At 43.5% G+C, this 23,052-nt stretch overlaps 1 protein-coding gene across 1 annotated transcript in view; it reads right to left on the bottom strand.

Moving 5' to 3' along the window:
* Positions 1-23,052, bottom strand: part of LOC126281815 (uncharacterized) — a 52,709-nt gene that overhangs the window by 8,496 nt on the left and 21,161 nt on the right. Inside the window, exon 3 of the mRNA XM_049981044.1 lies at positions 5,890-6,080. Coding sequence (XP_049837001.1) covers positions 5,890-6,080 — 191 coding nt within the window. The remainder of the gene's footprint in view (positions 1-5,889; positions 6,081-23,052) is intronic.

Below are 23,052 nucleotides of genomic sequence, written 5' to 3'. Positions count from 1 at the left end.
TTTCTCACTGAGACGTACAGAGCACTGCGCACTGGTGGATGCTGTGCCTGTCACGTTCCGATAAGGATGGATGAGGAAGTGATGGAATTATGCTTGTGTGGTTCTCGGCTGTGCTCGCAAGAGGGCAAATAGCCGCCGTGCTAGTGATCAACGGAGCTGAAGTTGTTGTCTGTCTACCGTGCTTCACTGTGCATTCTGTTCTGGGTGATATTGTTTTGTTTGTTTTCTTCATTACCGCTATGGGATGGTACAGCTGTGTGACGGATGCGAAAAGTGCGGTTCATCAGATTTTGAGTGACGTTGTTTGGAAGACGTTTGAGGAGTTTTGGGTTAACTGAACCTCGGGTTTAATTGGACCATCACAGTAATTAACAACTCAAGAAGGAAATAATTTTTTTCGTACTATAAAATTAATCCCTTAGGTTGGAAGACTAAGGAAATTAGTTAATAGAGAAGCCAGGAAAGCAAAAGAAAATTTTCTTGAAGAAATGCGCAGAACAGTGGAAGGAAATATGCAAAACGGAAGAACTGATTTAACCTACAGAACAGCAAATCAATTTTTTAACAAACGTGAAACAACACTCTCAGGCACAATAGAAAATAAAGAGGGGAAAATGCTGTTTGGTGAAGACATGGTGATGAGATGGAAAGAATACATAGAGGAGTTGTACGACGGAACACCTCTTTCGGAGGAAGTAATAGGAAGAAAAGAGCAAGTAGACGAAGATGACAAGGGAGATGACATTCTTCAAGGAGAATTTGACAGAGCTCTAAAAGAACTACGGCACATCAAAGCAACGGGTATTGATGACATCTCTGCAGAACTAATAAAGAATGATGCTGCTTAAACTTATTGGGTCTACCTATAACACAGGAGAGATACCGACAGACTTCCAGAAGTGTATCATTGTTCCTGTACCAAAGAAGGCAGAAGCTATAAAATACGAACACTACCTAACTCTAAGTCTAATATCACATGCATAAAAAATTCTCATAAAAATAGTTCTGAAGAGAATTGAAGATAAGTTGGAGGATATGCTGAGGGAAGATCAGTTTGGTTTCAGAAGGGGATTTGGAACAAGAGAGGCGATTCTGGCACTGAGACTCCTTATCGAAAAGCAATTACAGAAAAATAAACCAACTTATATTGTAGACATGGAAAAGGCATTTGATAACGTTATCTGGCAAGAGATGTTCAGTGCTGAGGAAAAGTGGAGTAAAGTACAGAGACATCCGTGTGATACTCAGTTTCTATAAGAATGAGGTGGCAGTGATTAGGAACTGTCACCAGGAACAAGAAGCAAATATGAGAAAAGGGGTAAGACAAGGATGTGCTCCCTCTCCTCTTATATTCCATGCTTACATCTGGGAAGCTATAGAACAAGTTCGAGAAACTACTGAGGTGGGGATCAAAATTAATGGGCAGAAAATAGACTTGCTAAATTATGCAGGTGATATTGCTATAGTCACAGAGACGAAAGAAGAACTAGAGGAAGTCCTCAGAACAATGGAAAAAATTGTATGCAATCAGTATGGAATGAGAATAAAAAGACTAAAGTGATGGAATGCAGTACAGGAGCAGAATATGAACCTCTAAGAATGAGAATTGGAAGAGAGGAGCTGGAAGTAATAGGGGAATTTACTTACCTGGGAAGCAAAATCACAAGAGATGGTAGAAGCCCGAAAGAAATTGCGACCAGAATACAAAAGGCCAAAATTGCATTTAATCGGAGAAGGAAGTTACTCACCAGCAACAACATCAGTCTGAAAATAAGAAAACGTATCATGAAATGTTTCGTTTGGAGTGGGGCTCTATATGGATGTGAAACTGGGACAGTTGGAAGAGAAGAGAGAATACGGCTAGAGGCCCTGAAGATGTGGTGCTATACAAGGATGATGATCAGCTGGAGAGACAAAGTAACAAATGAAGAGGTGCTTAGAAGAGTACAGGAAAATAGATCTCTTTGGAGGCACATCCAAAAAAGAAGAGGAAAACTTGTAGGGCACATCCTACGACACAACATCATTGGAATAATAGCAGAAGGAGCTATTGAGGGAAGGAATCGGCGGGCGTGACCAAGGTTATCACACACGCAACAGATCATGAATGACGCTGGATGTAACACATGCGTGAAAATGAAGGGGAAGGCAGACAGAAGAGAGGAATGGCGCTCTCCTGCAAACCAACCTCAGGGTTGAACACTAAAAGACGAAGAAGAAGAAAGAAGAAGGTTGGAAGTACTATTTGAACTTATATGGCGCTGTATGTCGAGCTAAATTCATATATATATATATATATATATATATATATATATATATATATATATATATATACGACTTTAGCTGGCAATTTAGCTGGTATACACAATGTGTGTGTGAAATCCTGTGGTAAGAGTAATTTTCTCTCACATCTAACAAATTTCCATAAATTCTAATTAGTAATAGCACACAATTTTGTTTCTTTGAGATAAATTCTGTGCTTATTGCTTTATGGTATTCCATGGAATATAAGCTGTGCATGGAGCGTTTTCCCTCTGTTCTGAAGATTTTTGATAAAGTGAAGATGGGGTTAACTGGACCAATAAATTTTGGAGGCCTACTGATAACTAGCACTCCAACACAGAACTTTGCAGTATTCTGTAATGTAAGATATACGCTTTACGTGAATGATTTAACGGCTTGTTTGTAGCACTCAGTCTCTTCTGCTTAACAATCCTCATTTGATACAAGATGTAGTGCCTCATGCAAGTGATAATCATTCTGGTATGGCTTCAGGTTTATCGTACTTAGTACAACAGTAACAAATTATTAGTAGCCCTATGGACTTCCGGTCGTTGATTAATCAGAAAGACTCTATAACAGCGGATTCCAGCAGATGATCCAATTCTGGTTTGTACGGAAATACCCATTTACGAGTTGACATGTCTAGAAACGCATTTCGTCTGCTGAGCTGAGCGAGCGAGTTATCTCGGGCCTGTCCTCGTGATGTACCGGCTGCGGCCTGTCTTTCTCCTGGCCCTCAGGTGGAATAGAATTTTCCTATTTGGTTGTTTTCGTTTATAGCCTACGTGTTACGAAAGGATGTCGTTTCGGAGCCACGACCCATTGAAGACTTATCACTCACTACTCTCTTTGCTGTGTGTAAGTGCAAGAACTAGGTACGTACCTAACAAGACATCGCCTGTGGGAAATAAGATATCAAATTACTGAGCATGAGAGTTAACAAGGACTATAAGCAATTTAGGAAACTCGCTATAAAAAAATCTGGCGCGAAAGAAGATTAAGGAAACTGCAGTGGAGCCACACAGTTTACAGAAGCTCGCATTTTAGCTCGGCGACCTCATACCACCTACAAAATAAGCGGAGAGGTTGTCGAGACAGCGAAATGGGAGCACAACATGAACTGTGAACCGGCTGAAAAGTGATGCTATCCATTCATGACGAGGTGAAAGATCGCTTTTGGTGACCATATTAGCTTCAGTATTGTTTACTGTTGTCCAGTTTGTCGGCCACTGCCATCTCATTACTGCCACCGATAATTCTGTAAGCAGAACTGCGCCAGGAAGGCAGAATCTACAACAAAATGTTTGATCTACCTTCCATTTAAATGAGGGACACGGAACCAACAACACATATACAGCTGCGATGACACACGTGATGCGTTCACACACCCACCATACTTTTCTTTTATAGGACTCGACCCGCGAAGTCATAGAATGTTTCACTTACAACGGCACTTCGAGGTTTATTTCATAAAGTTGTTCGTCTTAAAACTCTGAACATAGACTAAGGTTCAGTGACCGTGTCAGAATTATATTAGAACAAATAAGCCCTCGGTCACAAATATTAAGTCAAAATTGACCAGGTTTCGACGCTACTATGAGCGTTGCAACCCTTGTTCACAGTACGAACAGCCCTTAGCGACTCGCCATCTCACTTACAACTATTCATGACGTCGCGTTTCCAGCTTAGATCTTTTTCAATATGTCACTTGTAAGTACTGCTTCTTTTTCCAGTCAGTATAAACTCTAATTTTATTAATGTATTATATACCTAATATGTTTTAGAACAGTTAGTCTAATTCTGAAGACGACGCTCATAGTAGCGTCGAACCCTGGTCAATTTTGACTTAATATTTGTGACCGAGGGCTTATTTGTTCTAATATAATTTGTACGTCTTAATGTCAATTTGTAAAATCTCGATTGGGGCATTACTCAGATATAGCAAACTGCATCGTTTAACACACTAATAATATGTCATTATTTGACTTGAAAGAAACATCTGAATATCAAACAAGAAATGTCTTTGATGTTATGTCGCGTACCCATCTTCTTTTCCAGGTACTGCGCTTGAGATTGAGTGTGAAGCTTGAAACCGCTGCACGTAAGGGAACCACAAAGGAGACTTTTCTTTTTGTTTCAAGCGTACAGCTTAAGACGGTGTCACACCAGGCACGTTTGCGTTTATAGACAAAGCGTAGTTAGTGATGGTTCTGTAAATTTTACATGAATAGTAGCATAGCACGTTTTTACAGTTGATTTCTTATAGAGTTAAAAACAGTTTTGCTTGTGAATGGCTTGTGGACGTTACTTACAGCGTTCATTTTGAAGACAACAGCTTTTTCCCTTTATGCATGTGGAGAATGCAGTCACAAAACGCCTGAATTCAATCTCACTATTATTCACTCTCATTGTTCGCTATTTTTAGATATTTAGGAACCTGGTCTTCCCTTTGCTGCAATTAGTATTTCTGCATTTCACTTCATGTTTCTAAAACCTGACACAAGTTGCGTTATTACACGAAAAGCAGTAAAAATCAAACACAGCAAAAGGAAAAGCGAAGTTAATTATAAAACAGTCTACAACCAAACGCTCGTCTATTACAAGATGACCGGTTCGATCACCACAGGTTCATCCTCAGACCATTAAAACCATATCGATGGATTGATGCCCAATGACTGTGCACGGACCTGGTACCGCTGAATGACGATAATCAACTGTTGAACAGTTGGAACATTTGATTATCTCATTGAGCGGTTCCTGCTCCGTAAACAGTCATTGTCCATCAATATGATTTTGAATAAAGGTAATCATGTGGTGATCAAAACCGGTCACCTTGTAATAAAAGTACCTTTGCGACCCTGACTACTTTAAATTAATTTCAGCCGTGCAGAGTGGCCGCGCGGTTTGAGGTACCATGTCCTGGATTGCGCGCCCCTCCCGCCTGAGGTTCTAGTCCTCCCTCGGGAATGAACGCGTGTGGTGTTCTTAGCATAAGTTAGTTTATTAAGTAGTGTGTAACTCTAGGAACTGATGACCTCAGCAATTTGGTCCCTTAGGAATTCACAAACATTTGAACACTTGTGAGTCTCCAATTTCTCCAAGCGTATTTTATGACGAAATAAATCTCGGGTGAACAGCCTAGTATGCGGCTGCTCACCCGAGATTTATTTCGTCATTTGAACACTTTCTTAAAATTACTTTCAAATATTCCGTTTCGATCTATGAGTTTCTCCAACAATGTTTTCGTGGTTAGTACACAGGACTCGCATTCGGGAGGACGATGGTTCAAACTCGCGTCCGGCCGTCCTGATGCAGGTTTCCCGTGATTTCTCTAAGTGGCTTCAGGCAAACGCCGGGATGGTTGCTTTGAAAGGCACGGTCGCCTTCCTTACCCATCCTTACCCAATCCGATGGGACCGATGACCTCGCTGTTTGGTCCCTTTCCCCGAATCAACCAAAAACCAATGTTTTCAAAAATAAAAGGAAAAAGTGGGTCTCTATAACAGAAGACCTGACACTCGTGTCGCTTTTTAGCGCATATTAGTTTGCGAGTGGTACGCGCGTCGACGTATGGTACCCAGGAGGTACGCTGGACACAGGACTTGCCTCTCGAAGCGCTTCTCCAGCAGGCTGTAGGCCGAGCGTCGGTCTAGAGAGCGTTGCCTTCGCACCAGCGTGAAATCGTACTCAAGCAGCTGCGTCAGGTTGCTCGGCAGGGCGTAATTGGCTTCAAAGTTGTACGAAAAGGACACGTCCCGACCCGGGAGGTCGATCGGCGTCGCAAGCGCGAGCAGTATCTGAAACGGGAAGTGGAGACCAGAGTCGGTTAATAATAATAATAACCACGACTACACTAGCAAAAAATAAAATAATAACTGTAATAGTAGTAAAAGGGTCCGCCCAAGCCTAGGAAGAGCCTGGCCTCAAGATCACCACACAATAATGTTGTGCTTTGGAAGGTAAAAGATGGAGGTAATTTTCTTGTAAGGCCAAACGAGGAATGAGACAATAAGAGAAAACTCTGAGAATAGAGCACCTCAGTCCGTAACAAGAACCAAAATAGCTCTCCATTTACGCATTTCACTTGATCGGACCGTACCTTAAAAGTCACAAAATAAAAGCTCTACTCTGTGAAACTTCTTTATTTATATGTGTGTGTCTGTACTTAAATTGCTGAATGACTGGGACCAACAATATCCTAGCGTAACGCAATCTGTCTACTCAAAAAAAGAAGATAACCTGACTTCAAATAATTAATTCAAAAGAATGGCTCTCACTAAAAAGAAATCCTAGCAATAACCTATACATTTCATTAAGCACTTACCTCACAAAAATCTTCATTACGCGAACTACTGAAATACAGCGAGCGTCAATACTTCCAGCTAAATAAAAGGTTCTATCTACTAAGGCCACTACTACTAATAGGCATGTGGCTAGCAAAGGAAAGATTTTGTTGCAAACCAAATAATGTATTTCTTTTTACCTTAATAATGTGACATCCAGTTCAGAGACGAATATAAATCGTCATCGACATCTAGTACAAAGGTATATAATCATGAATAATATTCAATCTCTAAGTCGAACATGTACAGATCGTTAGCCTACGCTAACACTTGAGACCTCTACTCTCCATCAGTGCTAGCTCCTCACATTTAACACCCATCACTGCTGGCTGTTCACCTGCAACTGCCGAACAGTACTTCCGTCACTGCTGGCGACTAACTTCCAACTGCCCAACAGCACTGGCGATTAACTTCCAACTACGAGTCCGACCAGCCACAGAATCTCTTACAAAGAAAGCGCAGTCAGAGATCCAATGCAAAGCGGTACACAGCGTTGCCAACACAGAAGCAGCCACTTGCAACTGATCAGCCAGAACATTATGACCACCTTCCTAATACCAGAGATGTCCAAGTTTGGCAAGGATAACAGTGACGACGCGTCGTGGCATGGAAGCAATGGAAATGGAAATGAGCGTTTGGCGTCATTGGCCAGGAGGCCCCCTATGAGTCAGGTCCGGCCGCCTTGGTGCAGGTCTTATTACAGTCTGCGCCACATTGGGCGACCTGCGCGCCGGATGGGGATGAAATGATGATGTAGGACAACACAACACCCAATCCCTGAGCTGAGAAAATCCCCGACCCAGCCGGGAATCTAACCCGGGCCCGTAGGACGGCAATCCGTCACGCTGACTACTCAGCTATCGGGTCGAACATGGAAACAATGAGGGCTTGGTAGGTTGCTGGAGGGAATTGGCACCACATCTGCACACACAAGTCACCTAATTCCCGTAAATTCCGGGAGAGAGAGAGGGGGGGGGGGCGAGAGAGCAATGAGCTCTGACACCACGTTCCATCACATCCCAGATGTGTTGGATCGGGTTCAGTTCTGGCGAGTTGAGGGCCAGCACATCAATCGGAACTCGCCTCTGTAGTCCTCGAACCACACCAACACGCGCCTGGCCTCGCAACTGAAAAAAGCCACTGCTATCGGGAAACATGATCTTCTTGAAGGGGTCTGGAACCATGGCCGTCATGGTACCTTGCATGAGCCACACTGAACCCATGGATGCCCACGTGAATGTTTCCCGGGGCATAATGGAGCCACTGCCAGCTTGTGTCCATCCCGAAGTACAGGTATTACGGAGCTGTTTTCCCTGGAAGAGTACGGATTTGCGCCCTCCCTTTGGGATGATGAAAAAGGTATCGGAATTCATCAGTTTATGCGACGCTTTGCCACTGCCGATTGTCACGTGGCGAATTAAGTCGTAGTTGTCTATGCCATGGTGTTAACATTGGCACACGCACGGGTCGTCGGCTGCGGAGGAACATCGTTAGGAGTGTTCGGTGCACTGTGTGTTCAGATAAACTTTTACTCTGCCTTGCAGTAAAGTCTGATGTTAGTTCCACCATAGTTCGCCACCTGTCTTGTTCGACATGAGGGAGGCCGCCCAACCCTACGGCGTCTGGACGTTGTTTCATCACATGTTGAAGACACTCACCATAGTACTGCTCAGATACCCGACAACTCGTGCCGTTTCCAAAATGCTCGTGCCGAGATTCCGGGTTATCACAATCTGCCGACGGTAAAACTCAGATAGATGGCGCGCCTTCCCCATTCTACACACGGGCAGCACGCTTACTGATGCTACGTGCACCGTGCATGTGTCTGACTGGTAGTTGTTATTCCTCGCCAGGTAACGCCACTGACAATAGCAGGTTGGTGGTCATAATGTTCTGATCTATTGTATGTATGTATTGTACGTTAACCAGGGACCTCGAAACGACGGAGAGGCTCCGTCCCCGCCGCAGCCGCAGTGGTCCACAACCCCACGACGACTACCGCAGTACACTTCACCCCTCCGCAGCCCCACACCGAACCCAGGGTTATCGTGCGGTTCAGCCCCCGGTGGACCCCACCAGGGAACGTCTCACACCAGACGAGTGTTACCCCTATGTTTGCGTGGTAGAGTAATGGTGGTCTACGCGTACGTGGAGAACTTGTTTGCGCAGCTATCGCCGACATAGTGTAACAGAAGCGGAATAAGGGGAACCAGTCCGCATTCGCCGAGGCAGATGGAAAACCGCCTAAAAACCATCCACAGACTGGCCGGTTCACCGTACCTCGACACAGATCCGCAGGGCGGATTCGTGCCAGGGGCCAGGCGCTCCTTCCCACCCGGAAAGCCGTGCGTTAGACCGCATGGCCAACCGGGCGGGCTTCTGATCTATTAGTGTATGCGTAAAAGGAAATGTTCTGAATGATTCACTTGCTGATCATCGCCCAGCCCAAATCGCTTTGGACAGAAACTTGGCATCTGTTGAAGATGTTGGTGTTATACTACTGGCATCGTTTTCTTTCTCCTTAGAGGGTGAAATAGAGGGTCATACGTTACTTGAAAATATGTCGATGTTGAGACAATTTTGAAACTAGAGCTTAAGCATTTCTGAAAATTCAACCCATAAGGCGGGTGAAATAGGGGGATGAAACGTTTTTTGAAAATATTTCGTAAAAACGAAAAAAATGTGCAGACCGTAAAGTCTACACGAGTGAAGCAGTGCGAGCTAAGCTAGTTACGCGACATAGAGGCGGATGAAAAGAGAATGAACGAAAGAAAGAAAGAGCACTTAATCGGAAGTGAAATTCGTTGGCGAGATCCCGGTCCCGTTGAGATCAAAACTGCCAACAGAGATGGTGATAAACTCCTTTCGATGCATTTTGACTGTGTCTCGGAAAAGGTCTTTCGAGACTCGCATATAAGCAGATTTACCAAAGTCTTTATTTGCAAGTTCTGACATGTGGTAGGTGCGATAGGCAATAATGTCTCCATCAACAAAACTTTCAAGTCCGGGTACGTTAGGAATTCCTGAACCTCGACGTACAATGGCTACAGTGAGCCAACCATTACCATGAGAAAAGGTATCATTTATGTCAATACTAAAATTAAGTCTACAACCACAGAAAACACAAGGTCCATCGACAAGTGCAGTAGCAGCAACACTCTTCACTGGTATGCGGTTCTTCTTGTCTCCAGATGTAGTGGCGAACTCGATGTTCTCGATGGTTGTATAAACTGTCTGTTTAGTGTGTGTGAGTGGGAGTGCGGTGTCGTCACGAATGTGTGCTAGCATCGGCCGCCAACTGCCTCACCGCGGACCGGCCGCTGAAGGTGGGGGGTGTGCGCGCTGGGAGGTCTGCGCCGAGGCGTCTGCCGGCGGCTCAAGGATATATATGCGTGGAACTGCGCTAACTGATTCTATTCTATATCCTCCCACAGTACCGTTCACACCAACGTACTGTTTCTTGTTACGTGGAGTCCACGAGAGTCTGTTTTCCGCTATCGTTCAGTGCCTTTTTCTTTGACCGGTCTCGCGTGTTACTTGGTTATTACACGACTGAAGACGAGGATGGAATGGTTTCCTCGTGTGCAATTTCTACCTGCGGTTCCATCAGATTTATTCATTACGGAGGCCGTGCTACCGGACCTGGCTGAACAGCTTACTGCGGCTGTGACCGCTTTGTCGGCCTCCACTAACAGACAGGGTACCGTTCCACCGGTCCATCCACCCGCGTTACCGCCTTATGTAGATTCAGCCGAAGATTGGGACGTTTACGAAAAAAGACTCAGCATTTTTTGGCTTGTGGTGTGACAGACTCGGTTCTTGTCGTGGATTTCATCTGTGACCGAGCGGTTCTAGGAGCTTCAGTCCTGAACCGCGCTGCTGCTACGGTCGCAGGTTCGAATCCTGCCTCGGGTATGGATGTGTGTGATGTCCTTAGGTTAGTTAGGTTTAAGAAGCTCTAAGTTCTAGGGGACTGATGACCTCAGATGTTAAGTCCCACAGTCCTCAGAGCCATTTGAACCATTTGTATCAGCTACTGTGTCACCTTGCCCCTTTACGGGAACCGGCAACTCTTATTTCTGATCACATGTAAAGTTTGTTCTTCAACTACTATCGAAAACGCACACTTGTCGTAGCGACGTGAATTGAATTCTTCTGATGTCGCAAGAAACCATACCGGTCATACATGGCGTTGGGGAGCCAAAGCAGTAAATGTCAGTTCGTTACTGATTCCCATAAAGACTCTTATACAAACTCTATGGTGCAAGGCACAATATCTGTTTAGCTCCGGACAAGGAGTCTTTACTCATTGGAACCCCCCCTCCCCCCCCCCCCCCCCCCCCCTTGGTAGAAGTTTTGCAAATAACAGAATCTTCTGCAGTTTCTCGGACAGCGGATGAGCAAACTGAAGTGTGTGGCGATGTGGCAGTAGTGTCACAAAACGGCTCCACTAGGACGACAGATAGCTCGCACGAGAAAGCGGCAGTTGCAGGGCTAAACACGAGGGCTCACCGCCGAGCTGACCCAACAGCCACGACCGCCACAGCGCAGGCGTCAGCGCTCTGTTTCCGTCTAGCCCTTTCTGTTTTGTCCAGCACGAATGTTCGGGGTGTCCTAATCGCTGTGCTACTTGTAATGCTCGCCGGAAGAAAGGCCACATCGCCTCCGTGCGTCGTTCGCCGGAATTTTCTCAGGATATGGGCACAGGCGTACACTGTGTGACTCCAACGCTTGTGACTCCTCCCAAGGTGTTTATCGAGTTAAGTGTTTTTCGCTATGTGATCCTTTTACAGGTAGACAAAGGGGCTGCAGTGACGTTATTGAATTCTCAACTTGTGTGAATTTAGGCTCGCCACCGTTGATACTGTTCACACGGAAGCTGGTCAGTTATAACAAAAAGAACATTGCGCTGTTGGGACAGTTTACGGCTTCTGCCTCTTACAAGTTGTAAGCGTAGTGTCATATCGCTGGCTTAGTTGTGGAGTATCTTTTCGGGCAGCCGCGTCTGCAGAGAGTCGAGCGCGGGACACGGTAGTGTTACGTTGTGTAGTGTGTAGCTCTGCATGTGAGAGGCTCTTTTTTTAAAAAAATTTCAGGTTGAAGTGTTGCTACAAGTGCTGTTACAGTGAAGTGATGAAACTTGGAAGTGATTCAGAGGAAAGTGCGTCGAGAAGTATTGAAAAAAATGAGCAGTGCCGTCGATAACGTATTTATGTTTCCTCTCGTTGCGTGTCGTACAGCATGGATCATCCACGCCGTGTTCGGTCTCTCAGAATGAACCAATGTGAATCACTAAAAATTAGTTACCATAAAAGAGTGCAGTCAAGTGCCAGTGTCTTGTAGCGAGCGTGAGGACGTGCTTTCGATCATCCCGTTTCCGCATTATCAACAAATCAGCCGCGTCGCGACGGTTACGCGTACGCTCGTACAACTGAGAACTGAGAACTGAAAAATTAACTTTACGAACAGTGTTACATCATTACTGGTGACAAGGAGAACGATATCTGTATGTGTGACGAGCGTAACAACTTTCGTTCGATCATTCGGATTCCGCATCATCAACAATCACCCGCGTCGTGTCGGTTACGCGTACGCTCGTCCGAATGATCTTTGGACTGTTAATCGTCAAGACTGTTAATTGGGAGAAACATTTACGATTTAGAGTGTAAACAGTGCAACCTGTGGTTTCCATATCGTCTCTGAATATAGATGTTCATATCAGACATAGGACAGTGTTGTGTTTTAACGTTGAGTGGCTCCCCTGAGCCCGCTAGCATAATTCGATAGATAATTTCAAGCAAGCCAGCAGCAGTGTGGAGCAGAACAATACGACCGCCGCGGGATTATCAGGTACGTGGTGTGGACAGGACGCACGGCCACGAAACGAGAAGTCAGTTTAATGTACCCCACCCAATTGTACCCACGGGCGTGTTACAGAGTCAGAACTGATCTATTACATTTTTGGCGGTTGCTGATACTGATTTTTAGAACTTTTTCGAGATGGACTCATTTTAGGCCCTTGGATTTTCTGTCACGGACGCAGTTCACATAATGTCCCATCAGGTACGTACTCTCAGTTGGAAACACTGTGTGAGGAGTTTTCGAATTTGTTTTCGGAAGGAATATGGTGTGCTACGAATTTTTCTGCTCATATTTCTTTCAAATCCACGGCTCCGCCTAGTTTTTGTCTTGCTCGTCCCATTCCTGTCACCATGAAAGGTCAAGTGAAAGCAGAATTGAATGGGTGGTGCAACCTTTCATGGCTAGTGAATGGTCGTCTCCACTAGCTGTGTTTCCAAAACCATCGGGGAAACTTCCCCTCGGTGGCGACTTCAGAACTACTGTCAACGAGCAGGATACACATCCTCTCCCACGGCAAGAGGAACTGCTAGTGAAAATACCGACATGTCAGTACTTTTCTGAAATCGATTTGCCGGAAGTGGATCTACAGGTTCCTGTAGACGAAGAGTCTTGGTGAGTTTGGGTTTTGAATATTCCTTTCGGTCTCTATCAATATTTGCGCCTTCCTTTTGGTGTGGCTAGCAGTCTCTGCTGTTTTACATAGATTTTTAGAGCAATTTGACGATGCCTGTCCTAGACTGCATTAATTACCTGGCTAACGCTGTTGTCAGAGGCTCCTCCACGGCTGGTCACTTGAAATATTTGCGCGCTTTGTTTTCTGTTTTACAGTTCACAGGTTTACGGTGTAGCTTTGCAAAAGGTCAGTTTTTCAACCTTCTATTGTTTTTTGGGGGTTCGAGGTCTTGAAGGATGCCATTCTCCCTCTGCCAGGTCAAATGGCTCTAAGCACTATGGGACATCTAAGGTCATCAGTCCCCTAGACCTAGAACTACTTCAACCTAACTAACCTAACCACATCACACACATCCATGCCCGAGGCAGGATTCGAACCTGCGACCGTAGCAGCACCGCAGTTCCGGACTGAAGCTCCTAAAACCACTCGGTCACAGCGGCCGGCTCTGCCAGGTCACATTTCTGCTGTTACGTCTATGCTTTGCCCATCTTCCACGAAGAATTTCAGGCCGTTCTAGGGAAGATAGCTTATATGATAAATTCCTTCAAGGGGCGGTCACATAGTCCCATCCATTACATGTCTTGTTGCACACGAATGTACCTTTTTGCTGGAGTCCGGGTTGTGGACGTGCTTTTCAAGGGTTGAAATCCAAACTACACTGGGCCCTTTGTTTATCTACTTTCTCTCCGGATCAGCACATAGTTTTGGCGACTGACGCCTCTCAATATGGCCTTGGCGCCGTCCTAGCCCACTAATGTACCAGTGGCTCAGAGCGACCTGTTGCTTTCGCCTCTAAATCTCTCACTCCGTCCCAGCTCCGCTACTACTAGGTGGAAATTGAGGCTTTTGCCATAGTCTTTGCTCGCAAGAAATTTCATGTTTTTTTTTTTTTTTTAAGACTCCAAGTTTTACCTTATTACTGACCATAAACCCTTGATTTCCTTGTTTAACCCTCAGACTTCCTTGCCTGACACACTGCTTTCAAAGCTGGACGTTGTTCTTGTTTCGCTAGAGTTACGAAATCCATTTGGATGTACGTCTAAATATGCCAATGCGGAGGCCTCGTCCCGCCTTCCTGTGAGTCCTGATCCCGACTTTGACGCTGAAGCATTGCTTTGCTTCCATCTTGACAATGAAACGCAGGCCGCTGTCGAGGGTTTCCCAATTACGAGCTCGCGCATAGCAGCTGTTGTTGCCGCCTAACTGGTTCTCCGCCAGGTGGTTCGGCCTGTTCAATAGGGGTGGCCCGAAAAACGGTCGGATCAGGCATCTGACCCCCTGTGCATATATTTTTCCTTATGCTACCGCGTTTAGATCGTTCTACTTTGCCTGATCAGTGTATATGTAAAAAAGCAAGACCAGTCACGCACTTAGCTTCTTAATGCACATAACTTCATTCTTGATATGAAGTATTTGTTGCAAGTAATACGAGGTGAATAATGAGTGGTTTCGAGTTCTGGTACTAAATCTCCATGTAGTTCTCTCGATTCGCTTTGTTACTGACTTTTAACAAAAATATCACTACACGATATTAATCTGTATCCATTGCTCCAGAACATGTGACACCAATTACAAAATCACACACAAGGTCTACTTTCACCAACTGCGACATAATCGCGGAAAGATAGACAGCTCTCAATTTCTGCTTAACGATTACGCAAAGAAATCGCTAAAAATGATGAATCCTAAGGTCCCCCAACTGAGATCGCAGGTTAAGATACATAAGAAGGGGAACCAAGCCCGTCCAATTGTTAACAATTTGTCATCGCCATGTCATGTCATGGTCATAACAACAAACATAAAGCGGTGTACACTTTCTCCACCAGTTTAGGGGTGAAAAACAGTTCTGACCTTGCTATTAAGGATATACATATTCCAAATAACGCGACAATAGCTTCCCTAGATGTAAAAAGCCTCTACAGTAGTGTCCCCATAAAGGAAACCAGATTACTAAACGTAATCTGCTAACACATAACAAGATTAATACTGCAGAATACACAGAATTAATGGAACTTTTAGAATTTGCGTACAGGTATAACTATTTTACATTCAATGACAAAATATATCAACAGAAAGATGGCCTTGGGATGGGTAACAGTTTGACTAGTACGTTAGCAGACATCTTCATGAACGACTTAGAATGTAAATTCTTTGCTAAGTTTCCGCGACTGAAAGACAAGACCATATATTATAAACGTTATGTCGATGACATCTTGTTACTGTTAAGGGAGGACGAGAATGAGGTTACCGCATTTGCTCAAGCCCTAGGCAGCATGCACAAAAAAAAAAAAAAAAAAAAAAAAAAAAGCGTTTACTACAGAAATAGAAGACGCGGGCTCAATTAACTATTTAGACCTTACCATTAAGAAGGTTGATAACAGACATATATTTTCGATTTTCAAAAAACCTACATGTACAGTCACTATTATTGGAGCCAGTTCATGCCATTCGCCTCGATATAAAAGGGCTTTTTTCACCTCTATGATCCACCGACTTTTTAGATTACCATTGGCCGACAGTGAAGTACGCCGAGAACTTAGTATATACAAAAGCAAATTACAGTAGCCAACGGTTTTTGAGCTAAAGATGTTATGCGCCCATACAATAGGATGAAGAAACAGAAAGTAAATAATAGGCCGAGCCACAATCATCCAGAAAAAAGAGAGAATAAAGAAAACCTGAAAACTATTCCAATGAAAATTTACGGAAAATGTCCCAACAAATAGAAAAGTGTTTGAATAAATCTAAGGTTAGATGTGGTTTTCAAGTGAACAACACTCTGAAACTCCGTTTAAAACACAGTTTGAGTAAAGACTCTGATAAATTTGACGGTTCTGGGGTTTACAAAATGATTTGTAGTAGCTGTGACAAATTTTGCATCGGGTAAACTGGCCGCTCTTTTAAAATTAGATTCGGAGAGCAATTACAAGCACATAACAAATTTGCATTAGGAATGCATTTAGCAGAAACCGGCCACACTGTAGACAATATCGAGAGTTGTATGCGTATTTTACACAGGGCAGAGAAGAGTCGCGCTCTCGACTTGTTGGAGGAATTAGAAATCTACAAAGCCAAAAGGCATGAGCACACTAGGGTACTCAATGGACAAAGCGATTTTGCACCCAACGCCTACTTTGCTTTGTTTGATAACGTACTACGATAACCAAATAATGTATCGCGTATTTATATCTAGCCTTAGTTTATGAGTCATGTTGATGTGCTTTTATCAGATTATGTTTTTGCGTAAATGATTACTACATATATATATTTTAGATCTGAAGATGGTCATTACAGACTGAAACCGGTCATCGTCTAAATAATTCATTTGTGATCAGAGACTGGAATAAAAAAGCATTTTACATTGTCTACTGAGTAATTTAATGTCGAAGCAGTTTCATACAGCGAAGAATTTCAAGTGTTACCTTGTGATCAAGCTGAAAACATTTGAAAATGACTCATAACGGCCGAAACCAGTAATCAAATGTGTTAGATAGCATCTGTGCCTCTAATACAAAAAGTCAATGACGTCGAATACTGAATATGGGTCCCAACAGACAAGTATTACAGGAATTTTAGAAATGACAGTATTTTCTGCCTAGATTGTTATGAAAGATCCAGATTTCGGCTTCTGTGTGGTTCTCGAATATTACCTCACTATGAAGAATAGTGCCTACCGACAGACATGCCGCTAAACACTCCACGTTTGTACACTTTTTCTCCGCAATCCACCTCATCTCCGTATGATCTCGAATTTCCCTTTTTTATGTTGTAACCATAATGCAATACTCTTCTTGTAAGAGAGCACCATTTCCTACATCTTAATTTTTAATGTATTCCGCAGGAGTAGCTATTTACAAGCAGCCTAGTTCGTACTTGCAAGATACTCTCTAAGCGTTCCTACAATGAATTTCTCTGGCATTCGTTTAGCCGTAAATTATGTTATCTTATGTAATCGTTCCATGTTCAGTCGCAGTAGATGAGTTCGTGATACCTAACTGACAGCGAGTGGCATTTATTTTTGCTGTGTTAGCGACGGCGGTGCGATGTACCATGGACTCTATTGGACACTAAAATAGCCGCCTGCCAACTCACGGAGACTGATCAGTAGTGATGAAGCAATCGACTAGTTTCAACAACCAATTTTAGCCAGTCAACTGTTTTTTCGCTCAGTAAGTTTTTTCAGTCGAGTCGAATAACCGAATGAAACTAGTAACTGCGGCTACGTCAGCTATATGAATGTTTTTCACTCACTTTCCGTGTCTGATTGGTTTCATTCGATGTGAGAGAGAACCGAATGACCAAGTCTGTGTCGGTTATGTCTATAGCATGAATGTTTTCACTCGGTCTCCGGGTTTGAGTGGTTTCACTTCCATACTGCTTTTTAAACATATAGTGTCTTTTCTCGGAAGCGTTTATCGCGAGAAACATATCATTATTCGTTAATTTTATTTAATTACTGTAGTTTCAGAATGTGAGTCGTCCTTGCAGATACTATATATCGCACTGAATTTACCTTAAATATCCATTTTAATCCAGTCATATGATTTTTTGCTTTCACACAGTACTGAGCGTTTCGACATTTTAATCCAGACACTGAGTTCACTGTTACATAAACACCTGTTCACAAACACCGACAGGAAGCTAAGTTAAAGGCTGCTTAGTGGCAGACAATAAAAGGCAAATATCGAAACGACAATAACACTGACAACAGGCGGTAACCAAAGTGCAGTCAACAATAATTATTTAACAGCACCGAAACGCTTAAATGTTCTCGCCCAGAAACTGCATGCGCCATAGATCAGACGACTCCAATTATTGTTGATACAAGCGGTCCAGAGCGGTGCGAACGTGGCTACAGGCTTTTTTACAGGATTACAGTGAAACTGAAGTACCATTGTGTGAACGTGAATGTTGTTGTTGTTCGTCTTCAGTTCTGAGACTGGTTTGATGCAGCTCTCCATGCTAATCTATCCTGTGCAAGCTCCTTCATTTCCCAGTTCCTACAGCAACCTACATCCTTCTGAATCTGCTTAGTGTATTCATCTCTTGGTCTCCCTCTACGATTTTTACCCTCCACACTGCCCTCCAATGCTAAATTTGTGTGCCTCAGAACATGTCCTACCAACCGATTCCTTCTTCTAGTTAAGTTGTGCCACAAACTTCTCTTCTCCCCAATCCTATTCAATACTTCCTCATTAGTTACGTGATCTACCCACCTAATCCTCAATATTCTCCTGTAGCACCACATTTAAAAAGCTTCTATTCTCTTCTTGTCCAAACTATTTATTGTCCATGTTTCACTTCTATACATGGCTACACTCCATACAAATACTTTCAGAAACGACTTCCTGACACTTAAATCTATACCGGATGTTAACAAATTTCTCTTCTTCAGAAACGCTTTCCTTGCCATTACCAGTCTACATTTTATATCCTCTCTACTTCTACCAACATAAGTTATTTTGCTCCCCAAATAGCAAAACTCCTTTACTACTTTAAGTGTCTCATTTCCTAATCTAATTCCCTCAGCATCACCCAACTTAATTCGACTACATTCCATTATCCTTGTTTTGCTTTTGTTAATGTTCATCTTATACCCTCCTTTCAAGATACTATCCATTCCATTCAACTGCTCTTCTAAGTCCTTTGCCGTCTCTGACAGAATTACGATGTCATTGGCGAACCTCAAAGTTTTTATTTCTTCTCCATAGATTTTAATACCAACTCCGAATTTTTCTTTTGTTTCCTTTACTGCTTGCTCAATATACAGATTGAATAACATCGGGGAGAGGCTACAACCCTGTCTCACTCCCTTCCCAACCGCTGCTTCCCTTTCATACCCCTCGATTATTATAACTGCCATCTGATTTATGTACAAATTGTAAATAGCCTTCACTCCCTGTGTTTTAGCCCTGCCACCTTTAGAATTTGAAAGAGAGTATTCCAGTCAACACTGTCAAAAGCTTTCTCTAAGTCAACAAATGCTAGAAACGTAGGTTTGCCTTTCCTTAATCTTTCTTCTAAGATAAGTCTTAAGGTCAGTATTGCCTCACGTGTTCCAACATTTCTACGGAATCCAAACTGATCTTCCCCGAGGTCGGCTTCTACCAGTTTTTCTATTCGTCTGTAAATAATTCGCGTTAGTATTTTGCAGCTGTGGCATATTAAACTGATAGTTCGGTAATTTTCACATCTGTCAACACCTGCTTTCTTTGGGATTATAATTATTATATTCTTCTTGAAGTCTGAGGGTATTTCACCTCTCTCGTACATCTTGCTCACCAGACGGTAGAGTTTTGTCAGGACTGGCTCTCCCAAGGCCGTCAGTAGTTCTAATGGGATGTTGTCTACTCCTGGGGCCTTGTTTCGACTCAGATCTTTCAGTGCTCTGTCAAACTCTTCACGCATTATCGTATCTCCCATTTAATGTTCATCTACATCCTCTTCCATTTCCATAATATTGTCCGCAAGTACATCGCCCTTATATAGACACTCTATATACTCCTTCCACCTTTTTGCTTTCCCCTCTTTGCTTAGAACTGGGTTTCCATCCGAGCTCTTGATATTCATACAAGTGGCTCTCGTTTCTCCAAAGGTCTCTTTAATTTTCCTGTAGGCTGTATCTATCTTACCCCTAGTGAGGTAAGCCTCTAATCCTTACATTTGTCCTCTAGCCATGCCTGCTTAGCCATTTTGCACTTCCTGACGATCTCATTTTTGAGACGTTTGTATTCCTTTTTGCCTGCTTCATTTACTGCATTTTTATATTTTCTCCTTTCATCAATTAAATTCAATATTTCTTCTGTTACCCAAGGATTTCTACTAGCCCTCGTCTTTTTACCTACTTGATCCTCTGCTACCTTCACTACTTCATCCCTCAGAGCTACCCATTCTTCTTCTACTGTATTTCTTTCCCCCATTGCTGTCAATTGTTCCCTTATGCTCTCCCTGAAACTCTGTACAACCTCTGGTTTAGTCAGTTTGTCCAGGTCCCATCTCCTTAAATTCCCACCTTTTTGCAATTTTTTCAGTTTTAATCTACAGTTCATAACCAATAGATTGTGGTCAGAGTCCACATCTGCCCCTGGAAATGTCCTACAATTTAAAACCTGGTTCCTAAATCTCTGTGTTACCATTATATAATCTATCAGATACCTTTTAGTATCTCCAGGATTCTTCCATGTATACAACCTTCTTTTATGATTCCTGAACCAAGTGTTAGCTATAATTAAGTTATGCTCTGTGCAAAATTCTACCAGACGCCTTCCTCTTTCATTTCTTAGCCCCAATCCATATTCACCTGCTATGTTTCCTTCTCTCCCTATTCCTACTGTCGAATTCCAGTCACCCATGACTATCAATTTCTTTTATCTCATCATACATTTCTTCAATTTCTTCTTCATCTGCAGAGCTAGTTGGCATATAAACTTGTACTACTGTAGTAGGTATGGGCTTCGTGTCTATCTTGGCCACAATAATACGTTCACTATCCTATTTGTAGTAGCTTACCCGCACTCCTATTTTTTTATTCATTATTAAACCTACTCCTGCATTACCCCTATTTGATTTTGTATTTATAATCCTGTATTCACCTGACCAGAAGTCTTTTTTCTCCTGCCACCGAACTTCACTAATTCCCACTATATCTAACTTTAACCTATCCATCTCCCTTTTTAAATTTTCTAACCTACCTGCCCGATTAAGGTATCTGATATTCCACACTCCGATCCGTAGAATGCCAGTTTTCTTTCTCCTGATAACGACGTCCTCCTGAGTAGTCCCCGCCCGGAGATCCGAATGGGGGACTATTTTACCTCCGGAATATTTTACTCAAGAGGATGCCATCATCATTTAATCATACAGTAAAGCTGCATGCCCTCGGGAAAAATTACGGCTGTAGTTTCCCCTTGCTTTCAGCCGTTCGCAGTACCAAAACAGCAAGGCCGTTTTGGTTAGTGTTACAGGGCCAGGTCAGTCAATCATCCAGACTGTTGCCCCCTGCAACTACTGAAAAGGCTGCTGCCCCTCCTCAGGAACCACATGTTTGTCTGGCCTCTCAACAGATACCCCTCCGTTGTGGTTGCACCTACGGTACGGCTACCTGTATCGTTGAGGCACGCAAGTCTCCCCACCAACGGCAAGGTCCATGGTTCATGAGGGGGGGGGGGGGGTGAACGTGAATAGTTCACGGTAAATGATGACAGCCAAAACAGTTGCAGGATAAAGATTTATTAAAATTCTTGACCAAGGTTTCGGTATATATAAATATACCTTCATCAGGAGACTGCCATTTCCCTCCATGTTCTTTACATGTGGTGAAATGATTTTTGACAGAAAACAATTTTGTAACACCACTGGTCTGTCATGAGACTACTAAAAAAACTCCCAAGTCTTCAAAATAATAGGTATTCCTCACCGTATTAAAAGGAAAGGAGAAGAAGGAGTACGGCACTACAATGATTGGAGCAGCGAGTGTTGTCTATAGTTTTCATACAGTGTTGAAGAACTGAGTATTTAGACTACTGAGATCTGCATATTAATTATAAAAATAACTTCTATGACACTTCTGGCATAAATGGCCACGTAACAAAAGGAACGGGAGATTTTATCAGCTGTGCTTTTTCGACAGTTTGAAGCAAACCTGTTTCACTGAAACCATCACATACACGTCTTTATTATTTTCACCTTTGATGGTCCTTTGCTTGGTCCAACACCAAATAAAACTTGCCATCATATCGGAAATGCCTATGAATTTAATAATAATAACAATAAAATGTTTTGATATAATGATTCATTAATCAAAATGAAATATAAACTGATGGAAAAAATGCAGACCCCTCAAGGACTGTGTTCAGTGCCAGTAGGGTACACAGTACGTGCATACTGGCGGATTGCAGTGTTAGTGATTCATTTGTCAGAGCAGTCATCGGAGATCAGATGGCGTCTAGGTGGCTTGTGTGTGTAGCCTGTGTTCCGACTCTGCAGGCAGTAAGTGAGTGCACCTTAGAGGTGAACAGTGCTTGCTATGTTCGTTCTGGGGTACAACCGTGCCCCACTGACGAATACGTACTCCTCTCGAACAGCTCGAACCATTTGAGCGATGGTCGCATTGTGGGTCTGTTGGAAGCTGGATGGACGTACCGCCAGATTGCTACATAAGTTTAGCACGATGTATTAGTGATGGGTCGCTGCTTTCACCAGTGGTCTGTGGATCATTCCCACACCTGTCGACCAGGTTGTGGACGTCCGGTTCGGTCAGACGCACGGCAAGATCAACACACGGTGCGAGCGGCTGTCGCCGACGGAACGTCATCCAGGGGTACATTAAGCTGGTTCAGCAGGGACCATTGGGACCTCTCTGCTTGCAGGAGGATTAAGATCACGTGTGAGTCTTGCCAGGTTACCACAGACACCACGACATCGCCAATCAGGGCTACTCTGGTGTCCTGGAAGAGTTGACTGGAAGGCGGAATGGCTCGCTGTTGTCTTCAGTGATGAGAGTGCGTTCTCTTTCTATACGAGTGATGGATGTAGGGTGCGGTGGGCCATTAGTTACAACTCTTGGTCACATTCGATGTTTCTGCAGGGTAAAGTAACTGGCGCCTGCTACATTGCACAGGCTGGTATCCTAGTGCTAGTGTCATTTCTTCGACAGTAAGGTGATGTGTATTTTAGGAGATCAGTGCGCGTCCACGTACGGCTGATGCGACCGACATGTGTGGGACGTGATGAAGTGTTAACTTACTCTTTCTCCAGGGCCCGCAAGAAGTATTGCCGAACTGCAACGAAAGGCGCAAGATCCTTGGGACGATCTATTGCGGCATACCATTCAGCGCCTTAATCACCGTTTGCATGCGAGAACACACGCCTGTGTCCACCAGATCGGGGTAA

Source organism: Schistocerca gregaria, chromosome 7 (assembly GCF_023897955.1).
Source record: "Schistocerca gregaria isolate iqSchGreg1 chromosome 7, iqSchGreg1.2, whole genome shotgun sequence".
In the NCBI taxonomy this organism is placed as follows: Eukaryota; Metazoa; Arthropoda; class Insecta; order Orthoptera; family Acrididae; genus Schistocerca; species Schistocerca gregaria.
This window is presented reverse-complemented; position numbering and strand designations above follow the sequence as displayed.